The sequence below is a fragment of the Dermacentor albipictus genome, chromosome 2, assembly GCF_038994185.2.
Source record: "Dermacentor albipictus isolate Rhodes 1998 colony chromosome 2, USDA_Dalb.pri_finalv2, whole genome shotgun sequence".
Lineage (NCBI taxonomy): Eukaryota > Metazoa > Arthropoda > Arachnida > Ixodida > Ixodidae > Dermacentor > Dermacentor albipictus.
Genome location: NC_091822.1, coordinates 140,003,680 through 140,031,640, shown reverse-complemented (window position 1 = coordinate 140,031,640; position 27,961 = coordinate 140,003,680). Strand labels below are relative to the sequence as shown.

The following is a 27,961-nucleotide window of genomic DNA, read 5'->3' as shown; positions in this document are numbered from 1 at the left end:
ACCTCATCCTATGCTAGCTTCATTTCCCCTTGCTACCAGAGTTTATCATTGTTCATGTCTTGCCACTATAGCTCTCATCGCTTACAGTAAACTGGGCAGCCATCGGCACAAATTAGGCAAACTAATTTTTGCATTGCCTGTGAAAGAAAGCAGTTTTGAGACAGTCCTGGACATATTTAAACATTTATCACTGCTGCATAAATGTTCAGAAGAGATATGTAAGGAACTCCACGTGCAAGCCCAGGACAGATAAAAAAATATGGATGGGGCAGACAGCTTCTTGTTGTCTGATCTGAGACAGCCCCACAGCCAACCAAAATTTAATCACTTGCAATTACTGCCACTTGTGTAAAGTGCGAGAACTACCACATTTACTCGAGTCTAGGCTGGCCTCCATCCTAATTGGGCGCCTAAATGTAGGTCGTGGAAAAGAAGCTTTCTTTGAATGCAGGCCAACCACATGATGACAGCAAATGACAACAGCGACAAAAAGCAAACAGCATTTATTACCTATGTCCAGTGCCAGCCACGCACTTGCACCAGCTTACTGTAGTCAGCACTGTTCTGACACAACATTCTCAGTACAATTGTGCCAAGCATGAACTTTTAAAAAATTATGACTATACATGCCTGCACTGCATGCATTGACTGCATTCAAGATGGCGTACCATTGGAGCGAGTTTCCCATGAGCGAGCTGTAGTAAGGTGAATCAGCAGATAGTAGCCAATACAGTAATGTATTTTGGTGCGGGCGTTCATGGCATGCCATTTTTGATGGCTCCTAGCAAAATCTTGAATCAAAGCAAACCTAGGAGTTTCGCAACTGTTTTTAACCGTTTAAGGCATTATGCATCAACAGCAAGAGCATTGATGAAAGTAATGATGTTTGAAGTAAGTCTCATACATCTTGAAACGCTTCTGGTTGGAATTGTATAAGCTTGAATAAAATGGACAAATTGTTTTAGTAAAACGAGTGGGAAGGCAGACGATTGGGTATTTGTGCTCGGTGTGGGCATGTCGTATGCAGCAGGTTCACTTCTTTGTTTTTCATAATGTGTTGCACCAGGCATAATATTCAGGTGGCTTGATAGATGCTTTTCAAGCCTGCTAGACATGAAATACTTGATGTTCTCATATCTAATGTTCCTGTAGCAAGTTTTTACATGGAGTAAAAGTTCTGTAAACTTGACAAAGCTCTCTGAAGAATTGAAAATTCTTATTCTATTTTGCAGCTGTACTTGTTTTATGATTCTAAACATGTAAGGAATGCGATGAAATTGTTTTAAATCAACGAAATTGAATGGCACCTGAAATGGTTAATGAAGCTACCAGTCTGGAATTGAATAATTATGGTATGCTCTTCTTGATACGCATCATATGTGACAGAAAACACAGTAATGCTCACGAAAATCTTGTCAACAATACGAGTATTAAGTCAAAATTTGTTACAAACATATATTTGTAGTCATGTGCTCATACTGCCAATAGGCATTTTACATTTACCTCGTTTCGATAATTTATTATATCCGTGCTCACAATATTGATGCTGGACTGTAATAGCAAATGAAACAGTAAGCACATGGTTCACTATAATATAAAACAGTTTATTTAACCTTCGCATAGCGGCATCTGAGAACATCCTGCAGTATGTACAACAATGAAATGATATTTTTGATTTCACAAGTGCTCAGCAATGCAGCAGGCTTCTATGCCTGGCACTTGAATATGAGGTAAGGGGGATGGGGGAAAAAATAGTGAGGGATAACACAACACAAACATGTGACTTAAAAATACTAAATATCCTGAGGTGCCAGCACCGTAGGAACAATAATTTACAATGACTATCAAACAACAGATATCGGGCCAGTTCATTTCTCTGTTAGCAAGTTACACATGGGAACATTTCCAAGAAAAAATAGTGCCTGGCCTCGATGAGAGTGTACAGGGCAGTCTGGTATGAAGGGGAACGCCTAATTGGTACTCAAGCAGCACTTAGCCCAGAAATGCAACATTCAGACTACACGTGCCAATTCTTCCAAAGCAGCTGTCCTTTCTAATGCAAATCAGGTGTTCCCTTTCATATCTGTCCTTGCTGTACAACCCCCTCGTACCACTTGTACACTATATGTCCTAAAGCAACAAAACAAATGGCAAAGAACTGAACTCAAAAGCACTTGGTTAAGTGAGAGCATAACAAAGTGCACTGGACGGAAAACAAAGGCAAGCAGCCGTTTCCGAAGGCAAACTTTGCAGCTGCGTTCTCTCTTCATTTATGCCTGTATCAAGTGCTAAAGAAGGTCTCACTCTTTGTTGCAATATAAAAACACTTATCTTACTGCTTTAAAGCCTGTACGAGGCACTTTTAATGTTGACTCTGCGGCCTCCACGAGGACAAACTTGCAGCCACAATTTGCCAGGCGAACTGTACTGGCATCTCACTAGATCTAATACCATAGTTGACTCGCTTCGTTGAAAAATAGCGAGGCCTTAATAAACCAAAGGCCGTAAATTCTAAGAACTCAGTATTGCACAACTGGCCATCAACACAATCAGCGATTCCTGACATAAAATATGCACTGCAGCTGCAGCTTTGGGTTGATGAATACTTCAAGTGGACAACATGAGCATCAAAAACACTGTCTGATGGCACGTCCCACTTTCATCAATTAACATGCCTCATAAATGATCCCTGGGGAAACAGCTTGAGTAACCATTGTCCTCAATTTCAAGCAGTGCTGCTCCTCAGTGACTTTTTCACAGCAGCAAGAACAGTAGGGGAACCACAAGAAGTCCTCGCAGTTTTTCTTGCATTAGTGCTCTTGTCGATTCTGACTGGGCTGCTTGTGGAACGGTGATGAACACAGCCTCTCCAGGAGAGGCAGCCACTTCTTTCTTTGCATCGGTCGTAGAACCCTGCTTCAGGGATGGAATCCATCACGACAGCTGGTAAAGCAGATGGCACTGTCTAGCCGCATGTTCAATTTTATAGTGTGGGTCCTGCAAGGCAAAAGTGTCGTGTTTTATTGCTAATGCACGCACATACAAGAAAGGAAGTTAAATAAAGTTCCTTTAAGTGACTGTGGCACACCGTCAACTTGCGATAATGAAATGAGATGGATAGTCGGCATAGTTGGCAATTGGAAAAAAAGCTTTTCTTTTTCTAGGCATCAGCTATTGAACTTCAAAAATATTCAATGATGAGCCATGATGCAAACTAAGATAATCAAGATGTTCAGTAAAGTCAAACGCACCGCACAGTGTTGGTCTGCTCAGCTTATTTCTAGTGAATTTTGAAACTAGTTTATTCATGCAAGGCTTTCGGTTAAACTTATTGATTGCTCTGCAGTGGCAAAGCCGCTGAGAAGCAATAATTGAAACAGCTTGATGTTTATATGGCTTGAATACCCTCACGGTTGATATTCCAGCTGGTCTGTGTGTTGATGTGAGCTGCCATGAAATGGTGCCACTGACCTAATTGCACATTAGTGATAAGAGTGTACATCACAACTTATAATTGTGTGCAGCACTATATTAAGCTTCGGATAACTCAAACAAGAATTTGTGATCCCTAAGTGCTTGAATTAGCATGAGTGAACTGTATGCAAAATTCAAACACCTTTCAGAACTCGCCCATGCCTCATACCTACATTTAGGCCTGAAGCAGATATGAAGAAAGTAATGACTGACATGGCAGCAGCAGTTGTCAATAATTAGCTATTGCAAGATTCTTTTTTTTTTCCATAATCCTTACGAAGAGGCATCAAAAAATCTTACAGGCACATTAACGAGAAATACCAAATTAAACCAGATTGGTTGATTAATTTCTTTGGGTAGCAAAAAGGCCAGTCTTAGTGTGTTGAAGGCTTGGTAAGCCAAGAATGATGGAAGAAATGGGTGGTGATGCCACTCAAATACTTTTGAAATCAATAAATTTTTAAAGGATCGAAGCAGTAAATTTACATCTCCATAACTCTGGATATTATGGGCTGATTCGGGAGGCAGTGCAACATCGCCACACCCACATGCTTCGTAGTGTTAACCAACAGAGCTAGCTAACCAGTAAGTGCCCAGTAGCATATCTCAGCAGGCCTACCAGGAAGCTGTCGCGTTTACTTTGACAATACTCCTTTAATGATTTATGCCCAGTCATTTCTTTTTACTTCACTCAATGCCACCTACCATGAGTGAGGGAACTCCCAAAGGCATTGCGGGGTCAGCAATGTGGCTGCGCAGGGAGCTGCGCCTGTGGCTGCTCTGTGGGGGCTCGGCCATTGCTGGACTCGCGGTCAGAGGATGTGCTACCCTTGGCGCTGTCATTACTGGCACTGCGCTGGTAGACTGCCGCACGGCAGCTGGCCATCGTGCTCGGGGTGCCCGGTGTGCCAGGCCCTCCCATGCCCACATAGCGGCCCAGCGGACCGTCGCTGCGCACATTCATCTCGCCCCGCATGAACCGCTCTAGCTTGTCGACACATGCATCTTGGTAGTCGTGGATCCACCTGCATAGCAAACACGAAGTTTTCTATGAGCCTAGAAAGATGGGTAGACATCTGGAATTGTCAGATGAACATTTGGACATGTGGACAAAAAAAATTGGGCAGCTTTGCCCGAAGGGTGAGGCATTGGCAGCGATAGCAAGGTTCAACATTATGCTTGAACTTCTGAAATGGTGTTCTAACTATGCATGGGTGCGACATGTTCGCATAATACAAAACGCAAGGCAACTTCTGCTCAGCAAAAAGAACACTGTCCTGCCAGCTGTCAAGCCTCTCACTATGTTGACGTGATGAGCATCACCAGTGGCATTGCAGGTGCCAAACCTCGATGGTGCACGAGATAAGACCAATGGGAAACAGTGAACATTAAGTCAGTGCCCAGTGAAATACAGCTAAACCTCGATATAACGAAGTATGTAAAATCGGCAATTTGCTTCGTTATATCGAAACTTCGTTGTATTGAAATTCGACCTTTTGTGCAATTAAGTAAAGTCACCCATCGATTTTTCTTGCACGGAAAGGGGCCGCAGAATTTTACGAACTATCGGGCAATCAAAAAAAAGCAAATTTGAATGAGGAAACAATTGATTTTGATGAATTTGGGAGTCGGCAACGAATGATACGGTTTAATGCCACGTCGACGATATCTTCGCATCGGCGGTACGACTTAAGCGAAGCCAGCTACGCTTGCGCGTGCACTCGGTCCCCGCGACTTATAGCGTCGCCTCCACTGGGACAACACTATCATGAAAAGCGCCGGCAGCGGGCAGCGAATGCATCGTCTGCCTCTCGCTCCGAGTCACCGAAACTCGAGATTACGCAACCTCCAATACTAAGCGCGCGGAAGGACAGCTTACATGATGCCACGCCTCCTCGACACGCCCAATCTTTGTACACGCGGCAGATTACCTCCAAAGCAGGGTGTGCGGCTGCGTATGCGCCTAGCCACGCTTACATTCATGTGCAGCCACGGCCGAGACGCGCGCCAACTTACCCCTCGCGCGCGATTGATCACGTTACCGCGAGCGAGCTCCCCTCCCCTCTTTTCCTTTGCTCGCGCGGGAAGGCGTCATTCGTGAAGCCACCATCTTCCTTGTCTCAACCTGGCACACTTTCGCACCTAAAGCACAAAGTGCACGGGGCGTGATAGGATCTTATCGCATTTGGACTTTATACCGAACATGATGCAGCTCCACTTCGCCGGTCGCTCTTGTCGCGCCGCGCGCGATTTGAGAGGTGCCCCGTTTGCAAGTAGCCATTTGTTATTCAATCATTTGACCATCTGCGTCCACGGAAGTTTCCATGTAATAAGGGAAATTTCGTTATATTGAAATCGCATACAAACACACTTCGTTATATTGAAGTTATAAATAGATGGTGTTCTATGAACAAGAGGCAATGAAAAGTTAAATACTTCGTTATATCGAGATATTTGCTATATTGAAATTCGTTATATTGAAGTTTAACTGTATTAGATGTCGTTAGCTTGACATTTAGTGCTCAGATGACAGCATACACATAGCAACTCAACAGAAACACTAGAATGCTTATTGTGTGCATGAAGTGAAGCAGACAGTTTGCAATATAGTATGTGCTGGCTGCCCTTCAAAGCATTGTTCCAGCCAAAAAGAAAACTTGTAACAGGTCACAGTTGTAGTGCGAATTCGACTCAATAGGGAGTACGTTTGAGTTGGAGGGTGCTGCTCAGAGTTGCACAGCCTCGACACTGTGAGCTGACAGCAATGCAAGTAATTGTGCTGTTGGTCACAAAATAAACCATGGAAGACCCAGCAATGTCAGCAAAAGAACAATGCTAAATCATAGGAGCCATGAGCATGGAATACCATGTCACAAAACTTATGAGAAATGGATAAAGTATGGTAATCATGTGTAAAGTTTTGATGGTTTCTTCGATTCTCATAAGGACTATGGAAGCAAAGCATGTGTTAAGGCTATGGCGAGTGGCTGGCAAATGGTTTGGTTATGAGCAAAGTTTCCAACAAAAATTACTAGAGGGAACTATGGCACTGATTGTTCATCTAGGATAGGTAAGGTGGTTAGTACAGGGATTTGTCTAGTCTTCATGCTTGCAGCTTGAAATGTTCTTGTAACATTGATTGTGCCTTATCTTTGTAGATTTCCAAGCAATCACAGTTTTCTAAACACTGCAAGGCAGCAATTCTCTGCACATGCATAATCACTTGCAAATTGTTCAATTTACAATGCCATATTTTGTTGAAAGTGATTAATCTGCGAAGCCGTTTGAAGCCAGAAAAATTAAGTTTAGGGAGATTCATGTATTACTACCCATCATCGTCATGCTAGCTGAGAGAGAGAGAGAGAGAATGTTTATTGTAGTAGAGGTTGTTTGGTTATAATGGGTGGAGCCCCTCTTCCAGGGCCCCACCGGTTACAACGGCTCGCCAGGCCTGGTCAAGGGTCGCCAGTTGGCTTCCCAACTCCACTTCCGCGAGTCACACCTCTCATAACAAGTTATGGAGGGCGTTGTCTAGCAACGGCACGATGCCAGCCGCCGGGCATAACGACTGGAATGTTATGTGTTCCAATGTCGGTGTTCATGCTGGCTGAAATACCTTGCTTGCAGCTCCCAAAGGCACAAATGCCAGAGTTCCTCTAGGTAATTTTTGTAGGAAACTATAATTGTGAGCAGAGAGCTTACTCTTGTAGTTTCAGACTCCTACAACTTGGCTGTTAATGGACCTTTTGTGAAAACCAACTGCAGGGGACTTGTTGGAGAGTGCCTTTGAATGACTAAGAACAAAACTTGCACTCAATATGCTTTTTAGAACATCTTCAGCTATTTTACCTCTATAGTGACAGAACTGCCAATGGTAGACGAAAAAAGAGAGGGATTGCACTTACCGTACACCATTGAAGTAGCAGACTGCCCTCATGTCCTCAGGGAGCACTTCCGATTCTGGCCACTGGAAGTTGTCCAGGATTGGAATGATGTTGCACTGGCTCTGAAGAGCTTCCACAATTTCCTATACATAGAAAAAAAAACAAGTTTCACACGTCATGCTATGTGGCTTGTTTTATACTGGCGATTAGAGATGGTGGTCTCATGACAAAATGCCACTAGAAATTTTTTTAAAAATCACATGCTCTTGCATTCTGTAAAAAGTTCACAAGGCTGCCTAGCACAAATACCACACCGTGCCATGGTTGACTAAGTGTTGGGGAACAACTTTAAGCAACAAGTTTACAAAATGTCAGGGTCACAACACAAACATGGTGGACAATAGCAAATTACACATGGCATTCCTTGTGTTAGCTGACATAGGGATTTGGCTGTGGATTCCACATCTCAAAAAAATTGTTTGACAGAGGCAGTATCAGGCCTGGAGAGAGAGAAATAAACGGGATGGCAAAGGCGAGGAGGTCAACCGGATAAGTCTGGTTTGCTACACTGCGCTGGGAGAAGGGGAAATGAAAGACGGAAAGAACAGCAAAGAGAAGACTGGAACAGCAAAGCAAGTCTGGAAGAAGACAGATCGCAGTAGTGTGCTTGATGATGAAGGCATCACTTTAATGCAACTGACACGCACTCAAAGATCTTGCTGCAAGAGTTTCACCTACAGTAGAGTAACTGCCACAAGAACAATCACAACACGTAGTTTCAAAATACTTCAAAGAGCGGGAAGAGGAAACAGGCATGACAACATTCCAGCAAAGATGATGGTGCGTGGCATGTGATGAGCTTTTTACAGGGAGCTATAATAATGGCCTAACAGCACGAATTCAAGTTGCAGGTATACTCTTTTGCATTGCAGCCGCAACATGGCAGGACTGCAGCTTTTTCCAACAGTTCTCTCACTGATGCAGTTAACTAGTAACAGCGTCTCTCATGACTGCATTGTGATGACATGTGCGTCAGCATGCAGACGTTCTGCATCTTGGCACTGCTTTTCCAGAGCTACCTGAATGCCCTTAAGAGCACCACCACTTCACAATGATGCTTAGGTATCAGGCCATGCTCACTTAGTGATCACGGCCTGCTGGACATCCTAATTTTCACTCACCCTGTGCACCCAGTCCTTGCGGTCAGTGTCACCCACGCACCGGTCGAGGGCATTGGGTGTAAGGACGAGTAAAAAATGCTTGGCCTGTCGTATGCTGTTGAGGAGGTTGTTGTCGAATTTTCCCGCTTCCAAGCGTTCCACGTCAATGAACACAGAGAAGCCTCGCAGTTGCAGGTGAACCTTCAAAAGACTGAGAAAAAAGGCAACATGCATTTTGAGAGACAGGCATAAAACTTTGCGTAACGTAGAGTGCTCATACAGACTATCCTATTTTAATGCATAGGAGGCTGCCACCCTAAATATGGTGCGCACTGTTAAAAAGAACTGTTTGCTGCACATGTCACAAATTTAATATACTTCATCAAAACAGAACATGTTTATACAGCTATCTTGTCATTGGCAAGCTTTGCCCAAGCCATTTTCCAGTGGCCACAAAATTGCATTCCTTCTCTATATGTCATAATTGGAAAAGCGGACTACAAGAAACTCCAAAAACTATTCACAGTAACAACTGCGGGATAAAAGGATGCGACAAGGATGAGAATAGCAAGCTGTAAACTATAGATGAACAAACTATAGGGGCATCTTGAAATAGCATCTCACCATGAGAACTCGATTTAGTACCATGACGTTGGCAAACAGCTTTAATCTGGTGATATAGTACCCTCACAAGTTGCACGCTTTGAAATGACAAAGGTAAATATTAACGTGCAAATAAAGATTGCTGCATAAACTCCCTAGTGGTACTTGTCAGATAGCGCATAATCATTCTTTCCAGTTCATCACACACACACACACACATTCCCCCATAGGACCCTTTGCATACCTATGGAGCGCATCGTGTCACATGTTACGGACAGACTTCCGAGGGAAGTAGCCCTAGTATGGCGTTTGCATTAAAAAAAGTTGGCTTTTCACCTGGCAAGCTGAGATCCATTAGAGCGCCTGTAGCTGACGAAGACGTCGAGGCTCTTGTTTCGTTCGATTTCGTCTGCATCATCCGCGCACTGGTTAAGACCTGCATTTGCACATAGAAGAGCAAAGTTATATGTGCCCTTACATATATATCATATACATATATAAGAAAACAACACTCACAGAAAATTAATCCGCTTAGCGAGGGACTCGGTCACATCTCATGTTCTGCCATGTCAAAACTCATTCACCCCCCCCCAAATAAAAGGAAGCTGCACGGTTATAGTGATAAGACTTTCTCGCTTTGCAAAATAACACTTAAAAGAGCGTGACAAAATTTCTCTGGCATTTTTTTTTAAGGTAGCCGCCTACTCCATATTATGGTACACGGCATGAGGCGTTAATTCCTTAAGCGTGCAAAAAAGGAATCGTGAATTGTAAATTTATTTAGTACAACAAACTTAAAAATCGCATCCAAATTATTGGTGTAGTGTTTGCGTACGAAAGATGCACTGCACATCACGAAAATGAAGGGAGGGAAGGGTATGTGGGCATAGTCAGTGTGGCTAGACACTGGAGAGGGTTGACTGGTCACGAGACCACTACCTCCGATTTTCGTGACGCGCCAGATCTGCCCTGAAACAAACCCAATGCCAAGAAGCCACGCTCCACTTGTGGCGCGCTTTTTGAAATGGTCACATTCTAAGAAAGTATAATTAGTGATCTTTTGCGCGTTTAATGAATTCTGGCACGACATAGTTGCGGGTCCACAGCTATCTAATAAAAATAAAGAAGGGGGTAAAAAATTTTTGTGTAGGTACCCTTTAAGTGGTTCGCGCCGCACACAGCTCGTTATGTGTGTGAAGCCACGCAAAGTTCGTGCTCCAAACTGTGGCTTCACCCTCCGTCTGCATTCATTCGAACCGAATGGCATCTCAGCGGCACCTTACGGGATGGCGTTTGCGGTCAGGCACGCTGCGATCCCCTTGTTCGCTGGCCTTACAAGTTTATTTTATTTCTTTTCCTGCAAGGGTGCCGTGGTGGCCTGCTTCCAAGAAACGCGCTCCGCACTTGTTTAGCCTTTCCTTTCCTTCTCGCTGGTACCGGACACGTGACCGCATACTTTGAAACCGTGGCTACGTGCACTCCGCGGCGTTTCGCGGTGCTCTGCACGTGACTCGGGCACGTTCTCACGGCGGTGACGTCATCGCTAGGCGTGCGCACGTTACTTACGTGGCTCACTTGCCGACTGGAAGTCATCAGACTTGCGCGCAAGGAAAAAGAACGCGCTGTGGCGCATCAAATAAAAAAGAAATGTACGAACCCCCAAAAGAGCGGCAAAAGTTTAAAAGAACGGTGGGGGACGAATGCGTGCATTGTTTTGCTGTGTTCTGCCCTGTCACGCGTGCAAGCGGCTTACGCATTCGGCGCCTTTTACGAGCCCATAAAACATCGAGGGTCTCTCGCAACGGGCGATCCCGCGGAAGTCTCAAGCGCTGTCCAGAGATAACAGGGATCGGGCAGATTATTCGTCGTTTCCACTTCGTTTTGCGAGATTAGTCATTTTATTTTCCTGGCCGCTCTTGTTTACAACGCTTCCCTTCACGTGTATCTGCCGTATTACCATCCCGCCGTGCACGCGATGTCGCTGCTTTTCTGTATCCCTCCCCTCCCCCCTCTCCCCGCCTAACCTTGGCCTTCATGTTGGAGATATACCCCTGAGGCTTACTCGCTATCTGAGTAACTCTGCTTTTTTGCCACGGTGCGAAAAACAACCGTTCTTCTCAACGCCGATGCTCGTCATGTAATAAATATTAAGAAAAAGAAGCATATCTTAAGGGTGCGCCTACACGGTTGGCTGCAGATGTGCGGAGTGTCACATACGGCGTGCGCTACGTGTAACGACTGCATGTGTGAGCACTTCCTGCCTGCGAATTTCTTGCCTACGCTAGCATGGTCGATTTAATCACTGCAGCTCTTTCTCACTTGTAGGGCAGAGTTATCGTTCATGGAAACATGATGATTAGAGGTCTATAACGGACCGTACCGGAAGCTCCAGGCAGGCCGCTGCGCTGCTTCCTTCTTTTTCCTAGCTCTAAACTTATACAGCGACCTTACCTATAGCATACGCGCGGAGAGCACCAGCGGATACTCTGGAAACGCTGTTCGCTACAACTCACTAAGACCGGCCTTTCGTATGCATCAGCCGAAAAAAAAATTATCCGACGATTACGATACTCCCTAATGCGAAATTTGAGCGCAGCTCTATACGTGTTTCCATTTCGCGATATTTTGAAGCAAAGAATTTGAGAGAGACATGTAGCAGAGTCGGTAATGGTCGAAAATCTGATCTGCGGATCAAGCGAGCCGGCGTTTATACATGACTCGTCAAAGGTTCCAGTGTGATCGCTGGTGCCGCATGGCTTCCAGAAAGTACTATACAATTCGCATAGCGCATACAATCAGATTAAGAAACAATCTCACACAATAACAACCAAAACAAGCGCGAACGAGACCGACCCAACAGAACCAAACAGGCGCGGGCGAGAGCTGTGGCGCGAGCAGACGATAGTACGAAACAAGCGGATCGGCTGAGACCAGACACGAGTGCGCATCGAGCCGTAAGGAGGGTCCGCATGACACCAGCATCGCGCGCGCACGTCACTGAAGGGGCCGCTCTCATTGGTCTCCGCCATTCGCGGATCGCGTCCTTCGTCTCCCACTCCAGCGAAGGGGGGCGGAGCTGGTTACGAGGCCGACGACAACGCCGACGCGAAACCCAGGAACGGACGCCAAAGAGCTGCGCTCTAAAACGCGCATATCTGGCCGCTTGCAAGAAAGCTTCTCGCGGTTTCCCCTTTGCGCCTGCGTCTGGCGGTTAGCGCCTGTCGGATCTTTCTTTAAAACTCACCGTACAAGCTTTTTATCACTGCGGCAATCACACCTGCGACCATCCGGCAAACGGGCGCCGCAGCGTTCACACGGCCCGAAAGCGGTGGACGCGTGTGGAAACGCGACAAGTGTGCGGGACGGCGCTTCGCAGGTAGCGTGCGAACGCACGAGGTTCCGCAAAATGCACCAATCAGTCGGGTACACCACGTGCTCTCTCTCTCTCTCTCTGCGGCTTCAGTGTCCTGAAATAGCGCGCGCCGTTCGTGCTGCAGCAGAGACTGGCTGCGGAATGCGCTCGGAGACATGACGGAGCAGTGGCCCAGAGCCAAATTTAGCTCCGGAGATAAGCGCCACGTGGCAATTTTTAGCCTCGGGGATGCCCGCGCACCACTGGCGCTGCTTGTCCGCGAGGCAGCAGGGGCGCTTCGAATGGGGCGGGTGCTCGCGCCCCGGGCCCGCCGTCGCGGAACCTCGATCCAAATAGAGTACGGCACGCGGACGCTGGCGGGCGCGATGGCGGCGACGTTGGCTGTTTTCAAGAGCGGCCTTGTTTACCGTTCCGCCAAGAGGCGGCGCGCTCTAACAGAAGAGAGAGGGAGGGGGGGGGGGGCTAGTGGGGGCCAAACAAGGTGTTGCAAGCGACAGGGGGCGCGCCGGCTGTTTCTCGTCGAGAAATGCAAACATTCGCGCCACCAAGTGAATGCCGCGCACAAAAGAAGAACGCGGCTTTGATTTGGTCACCTCGCTCGGAGTTGAAGAGCGCCCGCTGAGCAACCGAACTGTCAGAAAAAGAAGGCAAGCAGCAGCTCGAGAGACTGCAAACACTCGCGTAAAGGATCTGGCATAATCGTTCAAACAAACGCACGAAAGTTCACGACTTGTAAATTCCACCGATGCTGTAAACAAGCAGCCGTGCCAATTCGGTGAATATACAATGTGTGCGTTCGTTTCTAAACAGTGATTCGCTCGTGCCGCAGTAACAAACGGCGTGCCCATCATCTATAGCTACGATTACAGCTGCTCGTCGTGCATGTGACGAGAACCGTTCGATATTGCGCGCTTTTTCTTTTTTTTCTTTTCTTTTAAGCTAGACGCCCAGGCACTTATACAAACTGCCCGTGGCACAGCGTACATAACTATGTACAGTGCCGACGCTTTGCGAAAGCGTGCCCTTGCGTAACCGTGATTCGATTTGGCGGCGAAGAAGCCAGTGGTACACGACCTTGCCCAAGTCATCTCACTGGCGGAGGACGCAGATACGTGGCACTCGCGCCTATGCGCCGGCTATCATTTCATGCGCGCCCCCGAGTCATTACGACTTGGACATGCAGGTAGCATAAATCTGGGTCTCGCGCAAGCATGGCACATACGCTTGCCACCAGTGCCAAAAAAAAAACTCAAAATCGCGCTGCGCGCTGCTATGTTTTGCCCCCGACTCAATTCCTTTTCGCTCTAGCGTTGCTATTTGCGCCAGGCGAGATTCTTTTTTTGAGTCACTGCGGGCCAGCCGCGAGCTCAGGCAAACTCACAGCTGGTCCTTGTCTACCCGGTTTCTCTCTACCGGTGCGGATGCCAGCAGGGCTGACGTCATCCCTGCCTCTCATTGCCGGTGTGAACGATTTGTCAAGAGGGCGAACAGGTCGCCCCGTGTCCCACTTGTCTCTCAGTGCTGTTATAAACTGTTTGCTGCCGGAGAGATTTGGCGTACTCTGAACTACGGCAGTTGCGTTTCCATAAACTTCAGAGCGAATAAGCAAAAACGTAAAAGAAACTTTCTTATATATAAAAACGGACAGAGACCAAACGGTCATAGCACGCTCCTCAATAAACGTCAAACAACAATTCGCACGGCAAAGTACACGACAAAACAAACCTGCAGAGCCAAGCTTGCTCACACATTGTTGTTGAAATCGTTATAAGAGCAGGTGCACAAATTCACTGAATGTCTCCGTTGAGAGTTCGGCTTCTCGCAGGGGTAAACTTCTATGGCATATTTAAAAAAGGCGCGGTTGCTAGAATTTCTTTTCCTTCTATCGTTCTTTTTTTTCTTTTTTTGCAGCTCCCAACCATTAAGGAACGGCAGATATATACTTTAATGATTTATTCCACCCGTGACCCGACGAAACGGTCCACTGCTTTAGAAACAGCTCCGGAAAAACGTAAGGGAAAATGCTTTCATGAGAACGGGCGTGAAAGCACCTGTGTCAAGGCTGACAAAGAGCGCGTTTCCCCATTGCATAAAACGAAAGTTGGCACCTCGTCCCGAGACATCACTCTTTGTGCTTTCAGCAGAGTACCCTCGCAGCGACGATGGACAAATCTGTGCAAGAGGCACCATCATACGAGTTGCTGCGAGCGATAAGATACTTTAGCAGCTGGCGTCTGGCTGATATTATTCATTCATTCAGTGCAATTAATGTCGCAATATACTAGCCACCGAGAAGACGAAGACGAACCGATTTTCCACACGAAAAGGGCATACCAGACACGGGTGCCCTCCTGTCCTATTCTCGCTTTCGCGCTTTAGCAAGTCGAACTCGGCTTCATTGCTCATACGATTACCGAAGGGCCACTGTCCCAAAACCGTGCCGCGTTATCTGCAGAACAGACTGATGGGCGATCCGGAAACGGGGAGGGCGCCCCCCGCTGGACACTCACCGCGGATGGCCTGTCCGATTCGTAGCCGGTGGATGGAGTTGTCGATGCCGCACTCCTTGAAGAGCTGGTCGTCGTTGAGCATCTTCAGCGAGTCCATGTCGACGCCGCTCTGAAGCATGCGGTACGTGTACTGGCTGAAGTCGGAGCCGAGGCTCTGCAGGATCTGGTTCACGTTCGTCGTGTCCACCGACGAGTAGTCGGCCATGCGCTTGAGCTGCGACAGCTCGCGCAGGAAGCGGCGCCGCAAGATGCCGTTCTTGATGCCAATGTCCTCCTTCAGCATGGGCTCGTCCAGCTGCAGCAGCAGGTCGCCGTCCACTCGACTGCTGACGAACTCCGAAGCGTAGTTGGTGAAACCGATCTGCGAATGACCACCCGCGGGGAGGCGGAGGGAACGTGTCGTCACAAGGCCTTTACGGCGTACGCTGTCCTAAAACAGGCTACAGTCATAAACTGCCTACACTGACCAGAGTTTCGTGATTGCGCTAGCGTCGAATTTTGCTAACAGTGCAATTGTACAGCAGCGAGGGCATCAAGCACATAGAAACGCTGTGTGTGCATTATATACGTACACGCGCCAAATGACACTGCAGACAGTACGTGTGAAAAAAAAAACACCGAACTAAAAATTGTTTAAAACGATTTAGTCAGTGAAGCCCACGTTATTATCACCAAACGTAAGCCCAGAGTGACTGTCTGCTTTGAAAACTCATTCGCGAGTCCTCGCCAGAACGCTTTAGGTGCAGATCAGGTATACTGAAGAACTCTGGTGATACTATTTGCTCACTGGAAAACGCCGTTACGAATGTAAGTTCGTCTTGCCTCAAACTCATCATGAGGCGCATGGATGAGTTCACGTTAGGCCTGACAGTTCACAGCTGCTTCTGCTGCGTGATATGACCTGCAGTTTCTCCTCACGCAGCAGAAGCAGCTGTGAACTGTCAGGCCTAACGTGAACTCATCCATGCGCCTCATGATGAGTTTGAGGCAAGACGAACTTACATTCGTAACGGCGTTTTCCAGTGAGCAAATAGTAGCATGGTTCCCGGCACACATGGACGATGCAACTAACCGAGCGGGTTGCAACCCTAACGAGCGGGCCAACTGCCTGGCGCGTGAATTCACGAACCGCGCCAGAGCTAGCAGTCCGGCTCTCCCGCAGAATTGCCCCTTCAAAGATAAACTTACAACCTTTCACGAAATTACGTCACATTACAGACACAGCAGGAGAAAATTCCCTCCCCCCAATCCGAAACTGAACAGGGCTCAGGCTGTTACTTTCAGGCTTTTACAGACGAGATCGTGCCTCACCCCGAGAGCGCTTAGTTGGATAGACCCGAACTTTCCGCAATCGTGCTCCAAATGCGGTCACGCGTGCTGCTCCTTCGACCACATGCTCTGGCTGTGCCCGTACAACGCGGGCTCCGACTTTCATAACGAGTCCAAGTGGGACACCTTGCTGAAGAGCTCGGATTTCACAAGCCAACTACAGGCCGTCCAGAGGGCCCGCGACGTCGCGGAGAGTCACCATCTCCCTGCCCCGTCGTGGGTGGAGCCACCAACTTGATCGGGGAGCCTTCGGTTGCCCCCTAATCAAGTTCCTCAGGACACTACAATAAAGTTCTTGTCACTGTCACTGTCTGCTGCGTGAGAAAACTATATTTGTATTAAAGCGCAAACGGGCGCCCTGGGTAGTGTGAAAGTGGCAGTAGGAATCGTTCATGAAATACCAAACGTTTCATTGACTTTCGTACGACGCATGTCACCATGGTGGCAACGAATTGTTAGAAATGCTAAACTGTTTTGCTAAACTGTTCTTACCTGCTTGACCCACTCCTTCACGTCCTCAACAGTCCAGAGGGGAACCTGCTGGGACAGCTTGTGCGGCACCTCTTCGCCGATAAGCTGCAGCGCTTGGGCCGCGAACTTGGATGCGATGGCATTTGGAGAGCTGGCTACCTTTCGCAAGGCCTCCAGAGCTCCTATCTCCGCGAACACCTACAACGGCAACACGCCCGCATGACACCGTGTCTAATTTAACGAAACACAACTTGAAGGCATGCGAGAGGCCGAATATCTACTCACCGATGTGTTTCCTTGGCGTTTCTTGATGCCAGCTTCCATGGCGAAATGGAAGGCGGCAAGGCTGCGGGCCTCTTCCCTGTTGCTGTCGAGGACGGGCACAAAACGCAGCAACCAGTCTTTGGACTGTCCGTGGACGTGAGCCACGTGACTCTTGGCGAATTCCTCGGGATGGTGGCTCGTCACGAAAGGCTCGACCAGGTCCAGCGTGCCCGACTTCATGACGGCCGCTTCGATCTCCTTGTTGGCCACGAGCGCCGCGATGGCGAGGCAGGCGTAGTACTTAATATTGTCGTCCAGGTTGAAGGCGAGTGGGAACAGCCACATGGGAGCCTTGTGCTTGATCATGGCCTGGTGGTTCTCGGGCCCGCCGTACAGACTCAGGTTGGCAAGGGCTGAGGCACAGTGCCGCAGCGTCTCCACGTCGCTCGTGCGGCAGTCGTACAGGATGGACTTGAGCGCTCCGAGACGAATCAACTCGCTGCACGTGGTCTCGGAATGCTTGAACAGGTGGCACAGGATTCCCGTTCCCACCCGGGAGTAGGAAACCTGGTTGTTAAAACTGCACGCGCACGCCACCTGCACGACGGGTTCGAGCCCGTGCTCGACTACGTAGGACCGGTTCTCCGTCGACAAGCACTGTTCCAGGAGCCTGGCACTGGCGAACTGCAGCTCCTCGCTGGCGGAAGAACAGTTCTTGAGGATGACATCGAGGCCACCGTTGGTCCGCAGGATATTGCACATGGTGAAGCCCAGGTCGTGGCCGTATGTGGGGACGGCCCACGCTTTGCGGATGATGACCGACATCGTGGCCAGAAGCTCTACAGCTTCTTCCTCGGCGGCGGCCTTCAACTGCTCGACGCAGAGTGCCATACGGCTGGCGAATCGCGAGATGGCCTTGTCGACTTCTGACTGAGGCAACGGAGACCGCAACGTGTCGAGCTCATCGGCCAAGCCCTGGCCTACGGCGAGCCTTTGGTTAGAAGGAAGCGGCGGCAGACCGCTGCTGAACATCTCCTGCGTCGGCGACGTCACAATGGGCGAAGCACAAGAGCTGCCGCCACTGCTGTAGTCCATGTGTTTGACGGTCTGGTGCGACGCGGACGACTTGGAGACTCCCTTGGAGCTGATGAAGACCTTGGAGCTGGCAGACGAAGCGGCGCTTTTTTCCTGCTGCAGTACGCCCTGGGTGTACATCTGGCGCTCTTCCTTTTTCGCCATGGAGATCTCTTCAGCTGTGTAGTCGTCCGTGGACATCTTTGAGGCCGACGCCGCGGCGCTCTTCTGCTGCTGGTGGAGCGTGTCTCCAATTTTGAGTTGCTTCTGGTCCTGCTTCGTTGCAGCCATTTTCTCGGCCGAGAATCCTTCGCCTTCCATGCGAGCCTTCATTTCCTGCAATGCAGTGACAGCCAGAAAATAAATGCAAGTACTATCTCGCAGCGCGAGAATCGCTCATCTGAGCACTCTCCTGCAGTTTCGAAAAAAATGTAAAAATTTTACAGGAGTTGCCTATTAACCGAGAATGAGCTCGCCCAATGGATACACCTCGTTTAAATTTTACTTTTAGTTAATAGATAATACTGATGCCTCGATCTATATACGCACAATTCCCCCACATCGCAGTGCAATTAATACCATCCCTGGATCATACTAAAGAGTGTTCATTAGCAGATTTCCATGGGGGTCCCCAGTACCGGTTAATTACGCCTGCCTCTTAGGAAATTTCAACTGTGAATATAAAGCAGAATGATCTCGATGGGCTATAGCTGTTGCGGTATGCACAAGAAAACCTCAACGAGTGGAAATGAACACCATAGAGTAGCAAACACAACGTGCATCAACAATGACCTGTGCGTTGTGTCACATTTAATGTGGTGTCTAGCTTGTAACGTCACGATGCTCTCAAACAAAGAGACCACCGTCAATGTTCACAAACCTGAGAGTGTTGCTTCTCCTGGAAGGTGATGTCGCCCGCCTGAAGCCTCTTGAGCTCCTTGTTGGTGGTGGCCGACTTCTCGGCCGTCACACCGTCGGCCACCAGTTTGCTCTTGGCCGAAGAGGTGACCCGCTTCTGTTCGAAACGAACCTCGGAGGGCGTCGACTCGCGAACACGGCCGTCCTCGGCGGCCTCCGGCCCGCCACAGTCGACCGTGAAGCCCCTCTGCGACGAGATCGTTTTGAGCCTGGAGTCAGAGCTCGAGCTGCTTGAGCTTACGCTCACGCTGCGGCTGTAGTTGGTGGTGCTGCGGTTCTCCTTCTGGAACAGCTGCTGCTGCTCTTCCTTCTGTTGCTGTGTCTGCTGCTGCGAACTCGCCAGCGAGTGGTGCAGCATCTGCGACTTCTTGTTCAGCAGTGACCCCGAGCTCGACGACGACGTCGTCGAACTTTTCAACATCTGCAGCGAATAGATGGCCGGACGGGTTGTGAGCATATGGCAAGTGACTGACTGACTCCAAACAAGACAGAGATACACAGCAATAGCGGAGGCTTGAAGTTGTCAATACTAAGCAGTTGCCGTGACGACGACGAGTCGCCTTGTCGAAACGTTGGCTCTAGAGTCAATATAGATCGCTAACTGACTGGCTGACTAAAACACATATGAATTGACCGATAATTTTAAGCAACCAGACACGATTACAATTAAGGTAAGTAGATGATGCTATAAAAAGGTAAATTAATGGGGTTATAGAATAGTACATTCGCAATTTTACAATCGTAGTGCAATGAAGTGTGTCTGCTAACGTTCAACCACCGTTCGAGTAACACTTCAAAATCATTTTTGTGCCTCTAATGCCTAATACTGTGGTGACCGCTGTCATTGTCAACCTTTCTATCACTGAAGCATCGAAAATGCGACAAGGGAGTAGTTAGCCCGACCCGGCGACAGCTATATCCATGCAAGCAGTGGCTTCGTAACTTTCCACAAAGACTGTACATCCAGCCAAAGCGCACCAGTAGTTCTATATTCAACACTAGAAAGCAAGTCACGCATATTCCTAGTTGCAACAGCGAATAAGCGACATAACTGACATCGAAGAAAGCACCTCTTTTGCCTTCATTCACTGGTGACTGTGCTGGTGCCGTTGAATACCCGAACTGAAGAACCATGCACACTACGGTGTGCCCCAGGACAGCGTGTCATCTCTGTATACCTGAATGTATAGGCGGTAAGCTGACTCACCTGAGCGCTGCTTGAGTGCTTCTCTGAGGCACTATAGGAGGAAGAGGACACAGTGTTCAACTTCTCGCTCAGCTGCGTCGCCTTGGCGAGGTTCTCGACCACGCTGCTGATGTCGGTGCCGGTGCCGTTTGGCGAGGTCACGGGCGCACCTTTGGGAGGCGTCGACGGCCGCTCTGGGGAGATGTCCGCCATCTGCAAAAACACGACGAAAGGCAAAGGTCAACACAGCAACAACACTCGGCTCTTCCACGTATTTCCTTATGCAATCGTGTCTCATTTTGCCCACACTAGGCCGTCTTTATGTTGCCACGTTTGAGATTACCACGCTTTTCGGCGCAATTCAGCGTTGCATACGTTCCAGGTCGCCGCGAACGAGTTGGACAGTGAAAAACGACGTCAACGCGTTCACCTTCGCTTTAAAAAGAAAGAGAACAAAGAGAAGAGAAAACGTACGACATCGTCAAAACTTCTATAATGCATGAGCGACGCGAACAAATTTCCTGAAACGTTTCGATCGCCGGAGAGCTCAATGGGGAACGATCGCCGCACTTATTTTTTATCCCGCCGTCCCCAACGTAACGCGTAACGTTCCGTTTCTGCCGCAATCGACGGCCAGCCGTTGCTGCTATGGTTGCCGAAGCTATCTCATTCGAGGCCTTCGCGCAAGGAACAACTACGGAAGTTTCATCATCAATGCACTTTGGATGCTGCTGAACAATTGTAGTCAAATAATTCGTCTGGTGTTACGCCCCGCAGCTGCACTGTGAACTTCGAGAAGCGCCGCAGTGGAGGGCTACGGATTCTTGCCGCACGGGTTTGTTTTTACATGTACCTCCTATGTAGCGTACGCGATTTTACTTCGTTCGTGCCTACCTGTCTCGCTCTGTGTCCCTTCTTTACCCTCCTGGTACAGGGTAGCCAACCGTACAACCACCTCTCGCTAATCATCTTGCAGTCCCAACACACAAACACTCCCCCCCCCCCCTCCTCCCTTTGTGATGTACTAAATAAAAAAAATAAGAAGCTGCAAATCCATGCTTAACAAGTACATCACTTGCATGTGTCGCCATTTTCAAGAATGCACTCTGCCGCTGTAGCTGGGGCTGTTAAAATCAGTTTTAAAACGTGCAAAGAAAAAAAGAAAAATGATTGTGGAAAAACACCATTACGAAGAGCTCGCGTCGAAGTCCTCGCGCAGTATAGAGCAAACGCCTGCGTTTTTCGACCCAGCAAAGCGATGGCCGGGTAAACCCCAAAGAATCCGGGAACCTTTTTAGCATGGACGCCGCGTAGGCAGCGCCACAAGAACATGTGTGGCCCATCGCGTCAGGCGCAATATCACGGTGGCGAGCTGACTGATCTGCGAACACGGTTCCCAGGCGTATACGGCGTCCATGTCTCCATGAAAAAAAGTCGTCTCGGATATACGTTTTCGCCACGACTTTAATTGGGCAGCACCCGCTGTACGTAACATATGTGACGCCTTAGAAATACACATAGCAGCAACACCGCAGTACACATCGCAGATGCTGGCGGGCACCATTTATCAAGAGCATTGTGTCGTTCACCGAAATGGTCGCCCGACTCGAGAAAGTCGGCATCCTGGGCGGAATTTTTCCTCGTTGCCACACGAACGAAGGGCACGTCGACTACACGTTTGATGGGAACGCGTGCTCCTCATGCTATCACGTTCTTTAGCGAGACGAGCTATAAAACGAGAGAACGGCTAAAAAGCATTGCCCGCACCGATGCCTCCACAGAAACGACGCTGGAGCGTGGCTTCGGTTAAGCGAGGACACAATGTGCGCAATGTTTACGTTGCGCCTTGCAGCATTATACGCGGCAAGCCTGACAACGCACCGTTTCCTGGTACAGAGTCTTTCTCTGTGTGTGGGTTCACTACAGTGCAAACATACGCGGGGTTTCGGGTGTGTAACAGTGAAAGTTACGAAACGCCGCGACCTTCATCTGTAAGGGTAAACCCCGCAGTTAAGTATAGTTCGAGAAGTCCTTGCACGGTACCAGAAACTGCTCCACAACCGCCTCTGCCCTCTGCCGTGCAATTGCACTAAGCCCCCTAACGGGAATCAGTGTTCGAGGAGCTGCGAGGCGTCAAGGCAAACGACTAGGAGTGGGTTAATGAGCCAAAATGAAAAAAAGAAGACTGCGATACGCTTGTAAGTGTGGTGATGTCTTTTTGCCCTGAAGCGCTGAAACGACGAAGTCATAACACCGGTTCCGCCATTGTCACTGCACTGGTTATACTAGTCCACATGAAATTTCTCTCGTTATCTTACAGTGTGCGAGCTTAGTTCTGAAAAATGAAATTTAGACGGTGAAGAAACTTCCTTGCGTTCTTTCAACGCGAAAGCGTTAAGAAGCCCATGTCGCAGAAAACCCGGCGTCCAGCGTCGGATGTCGCCTCGGCAAAAATAATATCGAATGAAAGTCCGAACCACGCACACCCAACCATACCACTAAAAGTTGCTCATACCTTGTGTTTCATTCTTCCTCGGAATTTTAAGAACGGTAGCCCACAAACAAATTTAATACAAATAAACGACAGCGCATGTCCTTTATGTTAGCTCTTCTAAGGCGGAAATATTTAAAGTGCGAAACAATAACAGGAGATCGACCCACGCAGGCTGCCGCGTTTCTACCAGAAAGCTCGCCTTCGTGCGAGCTTTCGCCTCCTTGAAACTCTGAACGGCGAAGCTTAAGCCACCTGCAATTTTTTTTCCCCTATGATCTTTTAGCACAGCCAATTTCCAGATTTTTGTAAATAGCCTCTTGCATTACGAATCCCTTGCTGCGAAAAAAAAAAAGAGATATGAATGATACATGTGTACGCCTCGTGCAAGAACTTCTGTATCTGTAATCACTTCCTTTCTTGCCTTTTTGTAGCGCACTGCTTACATAAAGTGACATTGCTGATGACAATAAAATTGTACCTAATAAGTAGTCAATTACCAGTCAATTCATTTTGTTACATTATAGAATGAATAAGTCAAACAGCAATACAAGCTCGCTAGCTTGGCTGCAAACAATGTTACTAAACACGGGGTACGCCGTTTCCTTCGTGCGAGCAAGAAAAAAAGAAATGCTCCCGAGATTCGGAGCACGTCCGGACATGCCATAGCTGAAGCGGGCGGTATTTTTAGCAAGAAACTCGCAAAGGGAGGAAAGTGAAAGTTCGACGAACAACGGCATTCCGACGTCGTGTAGCGACAAAAATGCGTATCACCAGCGCTGCAGTTGTCTGCAAAGAAGTGCCTGAAAATTCCCCACGAAAAATGAAAGAGAAAGCTCGCGAAAACTTTCATGTCCGCAATAATAAACAAAACGCACAGAAACGGTTGCATATACCCGTCCTTATTACCTGTATGTTTTGTGGCACTGTAATAATGTTAGCATTGTTAGAGCAACCGTAAAAGCAACCTTAATTTTACTTCGAGGCTGAAAGCGACGAATGAAATGAATTGCATTTTTGAAGTGTAGTAGCGGGATTTAGTTTTTCTGGAATGTAGCACTGTTTTTCGGGACTTTGTTTGCCTTTCTGCACTTGTGCTTGCACGCACTTGCTAGGTTGCAAAAAAAGATGCCCCTGATAACTTTAAATAACGATAAGGAACAGTTCCAGAACGTTTGCTAGCTGACTTCAGCGTGCAGTACCGCTATGATATCAGAAGTGATACCTTGTGATCCTCACGCTGCTTCTGGTTAACCTCCCTGCTTTTTCAGTGGATCCGATAACATGCTGGATGTCTCGTTCAGCATAAGGACATCTGAGAACTTCAAGCTACCTGGCAAAGAAAGCTTCACGAGAATTGCGCAACTGACAGCGCGCGGAGACTAACCAATATATATGAACTGCTGTTAGCTGTTTTACGACATGAATGAATTGCGCCTATTGTTCACACGCACTTATATATTCAACCGAGCACATTTAGGTCCCGCGAGGCGACATGGGAAAAGTAAACCACGATCAGCCAATACAGTAACATTATTTCATTGGGCAGGCGCACTGCACTGAAGAAAGCCTGTTCAACATTCATATTCCGAGCAGGCAATTCAAAACACAAGCCCGTGTGGAACCCGAGACTGATGCCCGCATACACACATTTACATGACGTCCCGCTTCCTTTTTTTCCTTCAGCTAACAGGACAAAGGCGGTCGTGGTCAGGAGACTTCGACACAGATACTCCTGTTGCGTGATGCGAAACAGGAGTCTCATTAGTCGATACAATGATCGCCGTAGAAGCTGACGCCTACCTTTCATAACACTATAATTCGAAGTGAATCACGCTGTTCACACTTTGGTTACGTCAACGTAAGGTAACGCTTTAAACGAAACACGCTGGAACTCCACCCAGCGCGCGGATCCGCGCTGTGCCAGGGACTCCCAGTAACGGGACTCGCCGTTTCGGCGACGGTAACAACTTGGCCGTACGATAAGTGGGCGGCACGGCCATCTCACCTGGCAGAAGAAGCTGCGCAGCGTCGGCGGCAGGTCGTCCATCATTGCGGAAGCCGCGTCGGAGCGCACGCGGTACGAGGAGCGCATCTTCGCGTCCTCCCGCCGGGGGAGTCGCCCGCGCAACGCCGCCAACGCGGAGGCGGGCAGCGCGCTGTTCTGCGGCCGAGGAGGACGCGCCGCAGCAGCCCGCAAGACCGCGCCGACGCCGCTACACTGCGGTCGGAGAACCGGCACCGCCGTCGCTCGATGCGGCTAACCACTCTGCACTGCGGTCCAAGTGAAACGGCACGACGTCCGCGCGTGCGGCGGTACGGGCAATGGACTCGAAGGACCACTTGTCGCCGACGCGGCAGCTCTGTCCCGACACGTCCCGGAGCGCCGATCGACAAGCCCGGACGTGTTGTGGTCGGTGGGGGCACGTGGACTCGGCGACCACGGCGCTACCAGCTGCTCCTACGCCTGCCACCTCCGGCAACGACCACTAGGCCACTACTGACTTCTTTTTCGCCGGGACGTGAGAATGAGAAGAGCACGTGCGTTTCGCCGCCACCGGTCCTCACTGCTGCGAGGAGTCGCCGCCCCTCTCCCTCCTCTAGTGTAAGGAGACTGATGATGCTCAGTGGAAGAGGGCGGGGGGGAGGAGGCGGTCGGTGGTCATGCGCTGCTGGAGCGAGGAGGGCAAGGCCGGGACTGCGAGCGTCGTCGGAGCCTTTCGCCGGCCGGCACCGCACGCACCTGACTCACCTGCCCAGGGAGCGACGACTCACAAGCTTTGGCCCGCCCGGAATTCGGAAACGGCAGCAGCTCGCCGCCGGCTGATCGGCGGCGAGAAGCACAGGCCTGCCGGCTGCTGTCAGCGGCGGCCGTTTAGATCGTGAGAATGCCTGCCGGGCCGGGTGTTGTCGTCCCCTTCTCCTCCCGGCCCCCCACTTCTTTTGTCGCGCCGTCTCGGTATAGCCTGTGCGAGCGGCGTGACAGCTCGCGTGCTTTTCCCGCCCGTCAGCTCGCTCGTGTGCGACGCTGGGAAAGAAAAGGCTACGCGGCGGTGCGTCATCGTTGTCGTCGTCGTCGCTCAACAGCGGGATCGCAGAAAAAAAAAAGATGCGGAGGACGCGGACGATTGAATGAATAGGTGACGGCCGCTTCCGTCGAGATGCGCGCTTTATTTCGCGTTCTTACTTTTCGTTTGGACGTCCGCACTGCGATGACACAGCGGGACAGTGACGCGCCAGTCACGCAGGCATGCGCGCGTTCGCGCGGAAATAGCAGATGCGACCCAGAAACGCCGAGGAAAAGATGAGCGATGCGCCTCTGAGGCATGCGTATCGGAATAGCAGTAACGATTAAATCCGGCGGCCACTTGCGCAGTTGGGACCTGCTGTTTTAGTAATAGTATTGAGGCAAATATATTTACATTCTTTTAAGTGTGCAGGTTTTATGATCAGTTCGCAACTTTATCGCACTGAAACAGTCACACGTTTTTGCCGTGAAGTACAATGTGCTCATTAGTGCATACCATATGCTGCCCTGCGGACAGCGTATACAACAGATGCATGACCTATGTATACATGACCTGTGACCGTAACGGCATCACCCAGAAAGGCGCAGCTATAGCTGTGCAAGTCGTGCATGTTACACAGGTACATTGTTCATTCGCCACGGTGAAAACATTCGAGCCGTTTATTGAACATATTCAATGGGATCATGCGCGTCCAGTATTTTGTGGCACAGTGTGCGACGTCCGCGAAAAAAAAAAAACGTTTTTTTTTTTTTAAGCTACGCGATAATCTAAAGTTTACAGCAGGGTGCTCCGTGACGTCACGTCACGTCACGTATTCGAAATCGAAGCAGCTCACAAAAGAGGGTGCAATTATTTGTCGCGCGCAGGCGAAGATGAGGTTCGACACCCTGACTATGCCCGGTGAATAGCTGCTGATGGCATAAAAAGAAACTAACAAAACGCTGGGCTTCCGTGCTAGTACCTCTTCAGAGAAGAACGCACGCGAACAAGAGCACCGACCGAGATTCGATGGCCGCCAACAGTGACCGCCGCCAGATTCGAACACTCGCCATCTGTTCTCTACTTCGCTTTCGCAGTCATGCGCGGGCGCGTACGAAGTACGATCGTGCCGAAAACAAGAAGGCACACCCTAAGCGACGCGTAATAAACGTTCAACAGCGGGCTTTTTTATGGTGTACTTCCCCCTCCGTAACTCGACGTTATGCGTGCAGTAACTCGGCTCCACGGCCGCCAAAGCACCGACAAGAGTGGGACGGCGCCACTGCAGCAGAGCGTTTAACTGCGCCGTCGAGCAATAAAAAACGAGAGAGAAAGCAGGCCGAGTGCCACGGCGATCGCATTGTATTCCGTGCCGTAAGGCTGTTGCGGCGGCGTAGTATTGTACCCGCGTAGTGGCGGGCATGCCGCGAGAGAACGAGGAGGCGCCCACGTGGCCCCGACAAACGCCTACGCTCATAAGAGGCCGTCGACGGCGGGGATTTCCGTCGTCTCTCCAGTTCCACTGACCCATATTCCGTTCGCCACGCGCTATCATCCATCAGGGTGGGAAAAAAAAAATGAAAAGAAATACACGCCCGGCGCGCTTTCATAAACGCCCGCGCGCGTACGTTGATCGCGGTATCCCCGAAGGCCCCGCAGGCATTACAAAGAAAGGAACAAACGTGGGTAACGTCGCCGCCGGGACAACGTACATAACCAACGCAGCCGCCAGACCAAAGGCCGGGGGCGAAGTGGAGTGCCAACTGGCCTTGACCCGCTGGAGTCGCGTGAGCGGTGCGCTTACATACGGTATATAGTTCCGAGTGGTGTGCCTCCGGTGATCCAACTTCACCTCGATCAACGCTATTTGAAGGATTAGAAGACGTAGCAAGACGCCGTTGCCTTTCAGTGATATTCACAGTAATGTCGACCTCGTCACTGCAAACACTCATCGCATTCTTCCACAGTCACATTTCACGAAAAAGAAAGAAAGAATGAAAGAAAAGGGGGGGGGGGATGAAGCGTTAGGCAGATCGTATCTGCGGATATATTATGAAGACAGCGCAAAGCCAAAATATAACCTGGTCTAAGTGAAAAAAAAAAGTCTACTAAAGAAGAAGATAAGACATCTGCTCAAAAAAAAAGAAAATGATAACCTGTGGCATAGATGTGGATACACCAATCGAAAACCATAACTAAAGCAAGTTATTGGCAAA

The 27,961-nt window shown here is 49.2% G+C and overlaps 1 protein-coding gene across 10 annotated transcripts in view; it reads right to left on the bottom strand.

Annotated features, from left to right (window-relative positions):
- Nucleotides 1-1,583: 1,583 nt before the first annotated feature.
- Sarm (sterile alpha and armadillo motif) overlaps nt 1,584-27,961 on the bottom strand; it is a 172,204-nt gene continuing 145,826 nt past the window's right edge. For 7 of the 10 annotated variants that reach the window (XM_065452438.1, XM_065452405.1, XM_065452432.1 and 4 more), the window contains exons 2-11: nt 20,268-20,459; nt 19,023-19,481; nt 17,090-18,478; nt 16,826-17,002; nt 15,005-15,365; nt 9,458-9,557; nt 8,540-8,729; nt 7,380-7,501; nt 4,180-4,499; nt 1,584-2,997 (exon numbers count right to left, since the gene is read on the bottom strand). In XM_065452438.1, coding sequence (XP_065308510.1) covers nt 4,214-4,499; nt 7,380-7,501; nt 8,540-8,729; nt 9,458-9,557; nt 15,005-15,365; nt 16,826-17,002; nt 17,090-18,478; nt 19,023-19,481; nt 20,268-20,459 — 3,276 coding nt within the window. In that variant the 3' untranslated portion in view covers nt 1,584-2,997; nt 4,180-4,213. Of the gene's footprint in view, nt 2,998-4,179; nt 4,500-7,379; nt 7,502-8,539; nt 8,730-9,457; nt 9,558-15,004; nt 15,366-16,825; nt 17,003-17,089; nt 18,479-19,022; nt 19,482-20,267; nt 20,460-24,745; nt 25,456-25,489; nt 25,676-27,961 lie in introns of those variants that run through there. The other 3 variants (XM_065452415.1, XM_065452482.1, XM_065452423.1) reach the window with 3 other exon arrangements.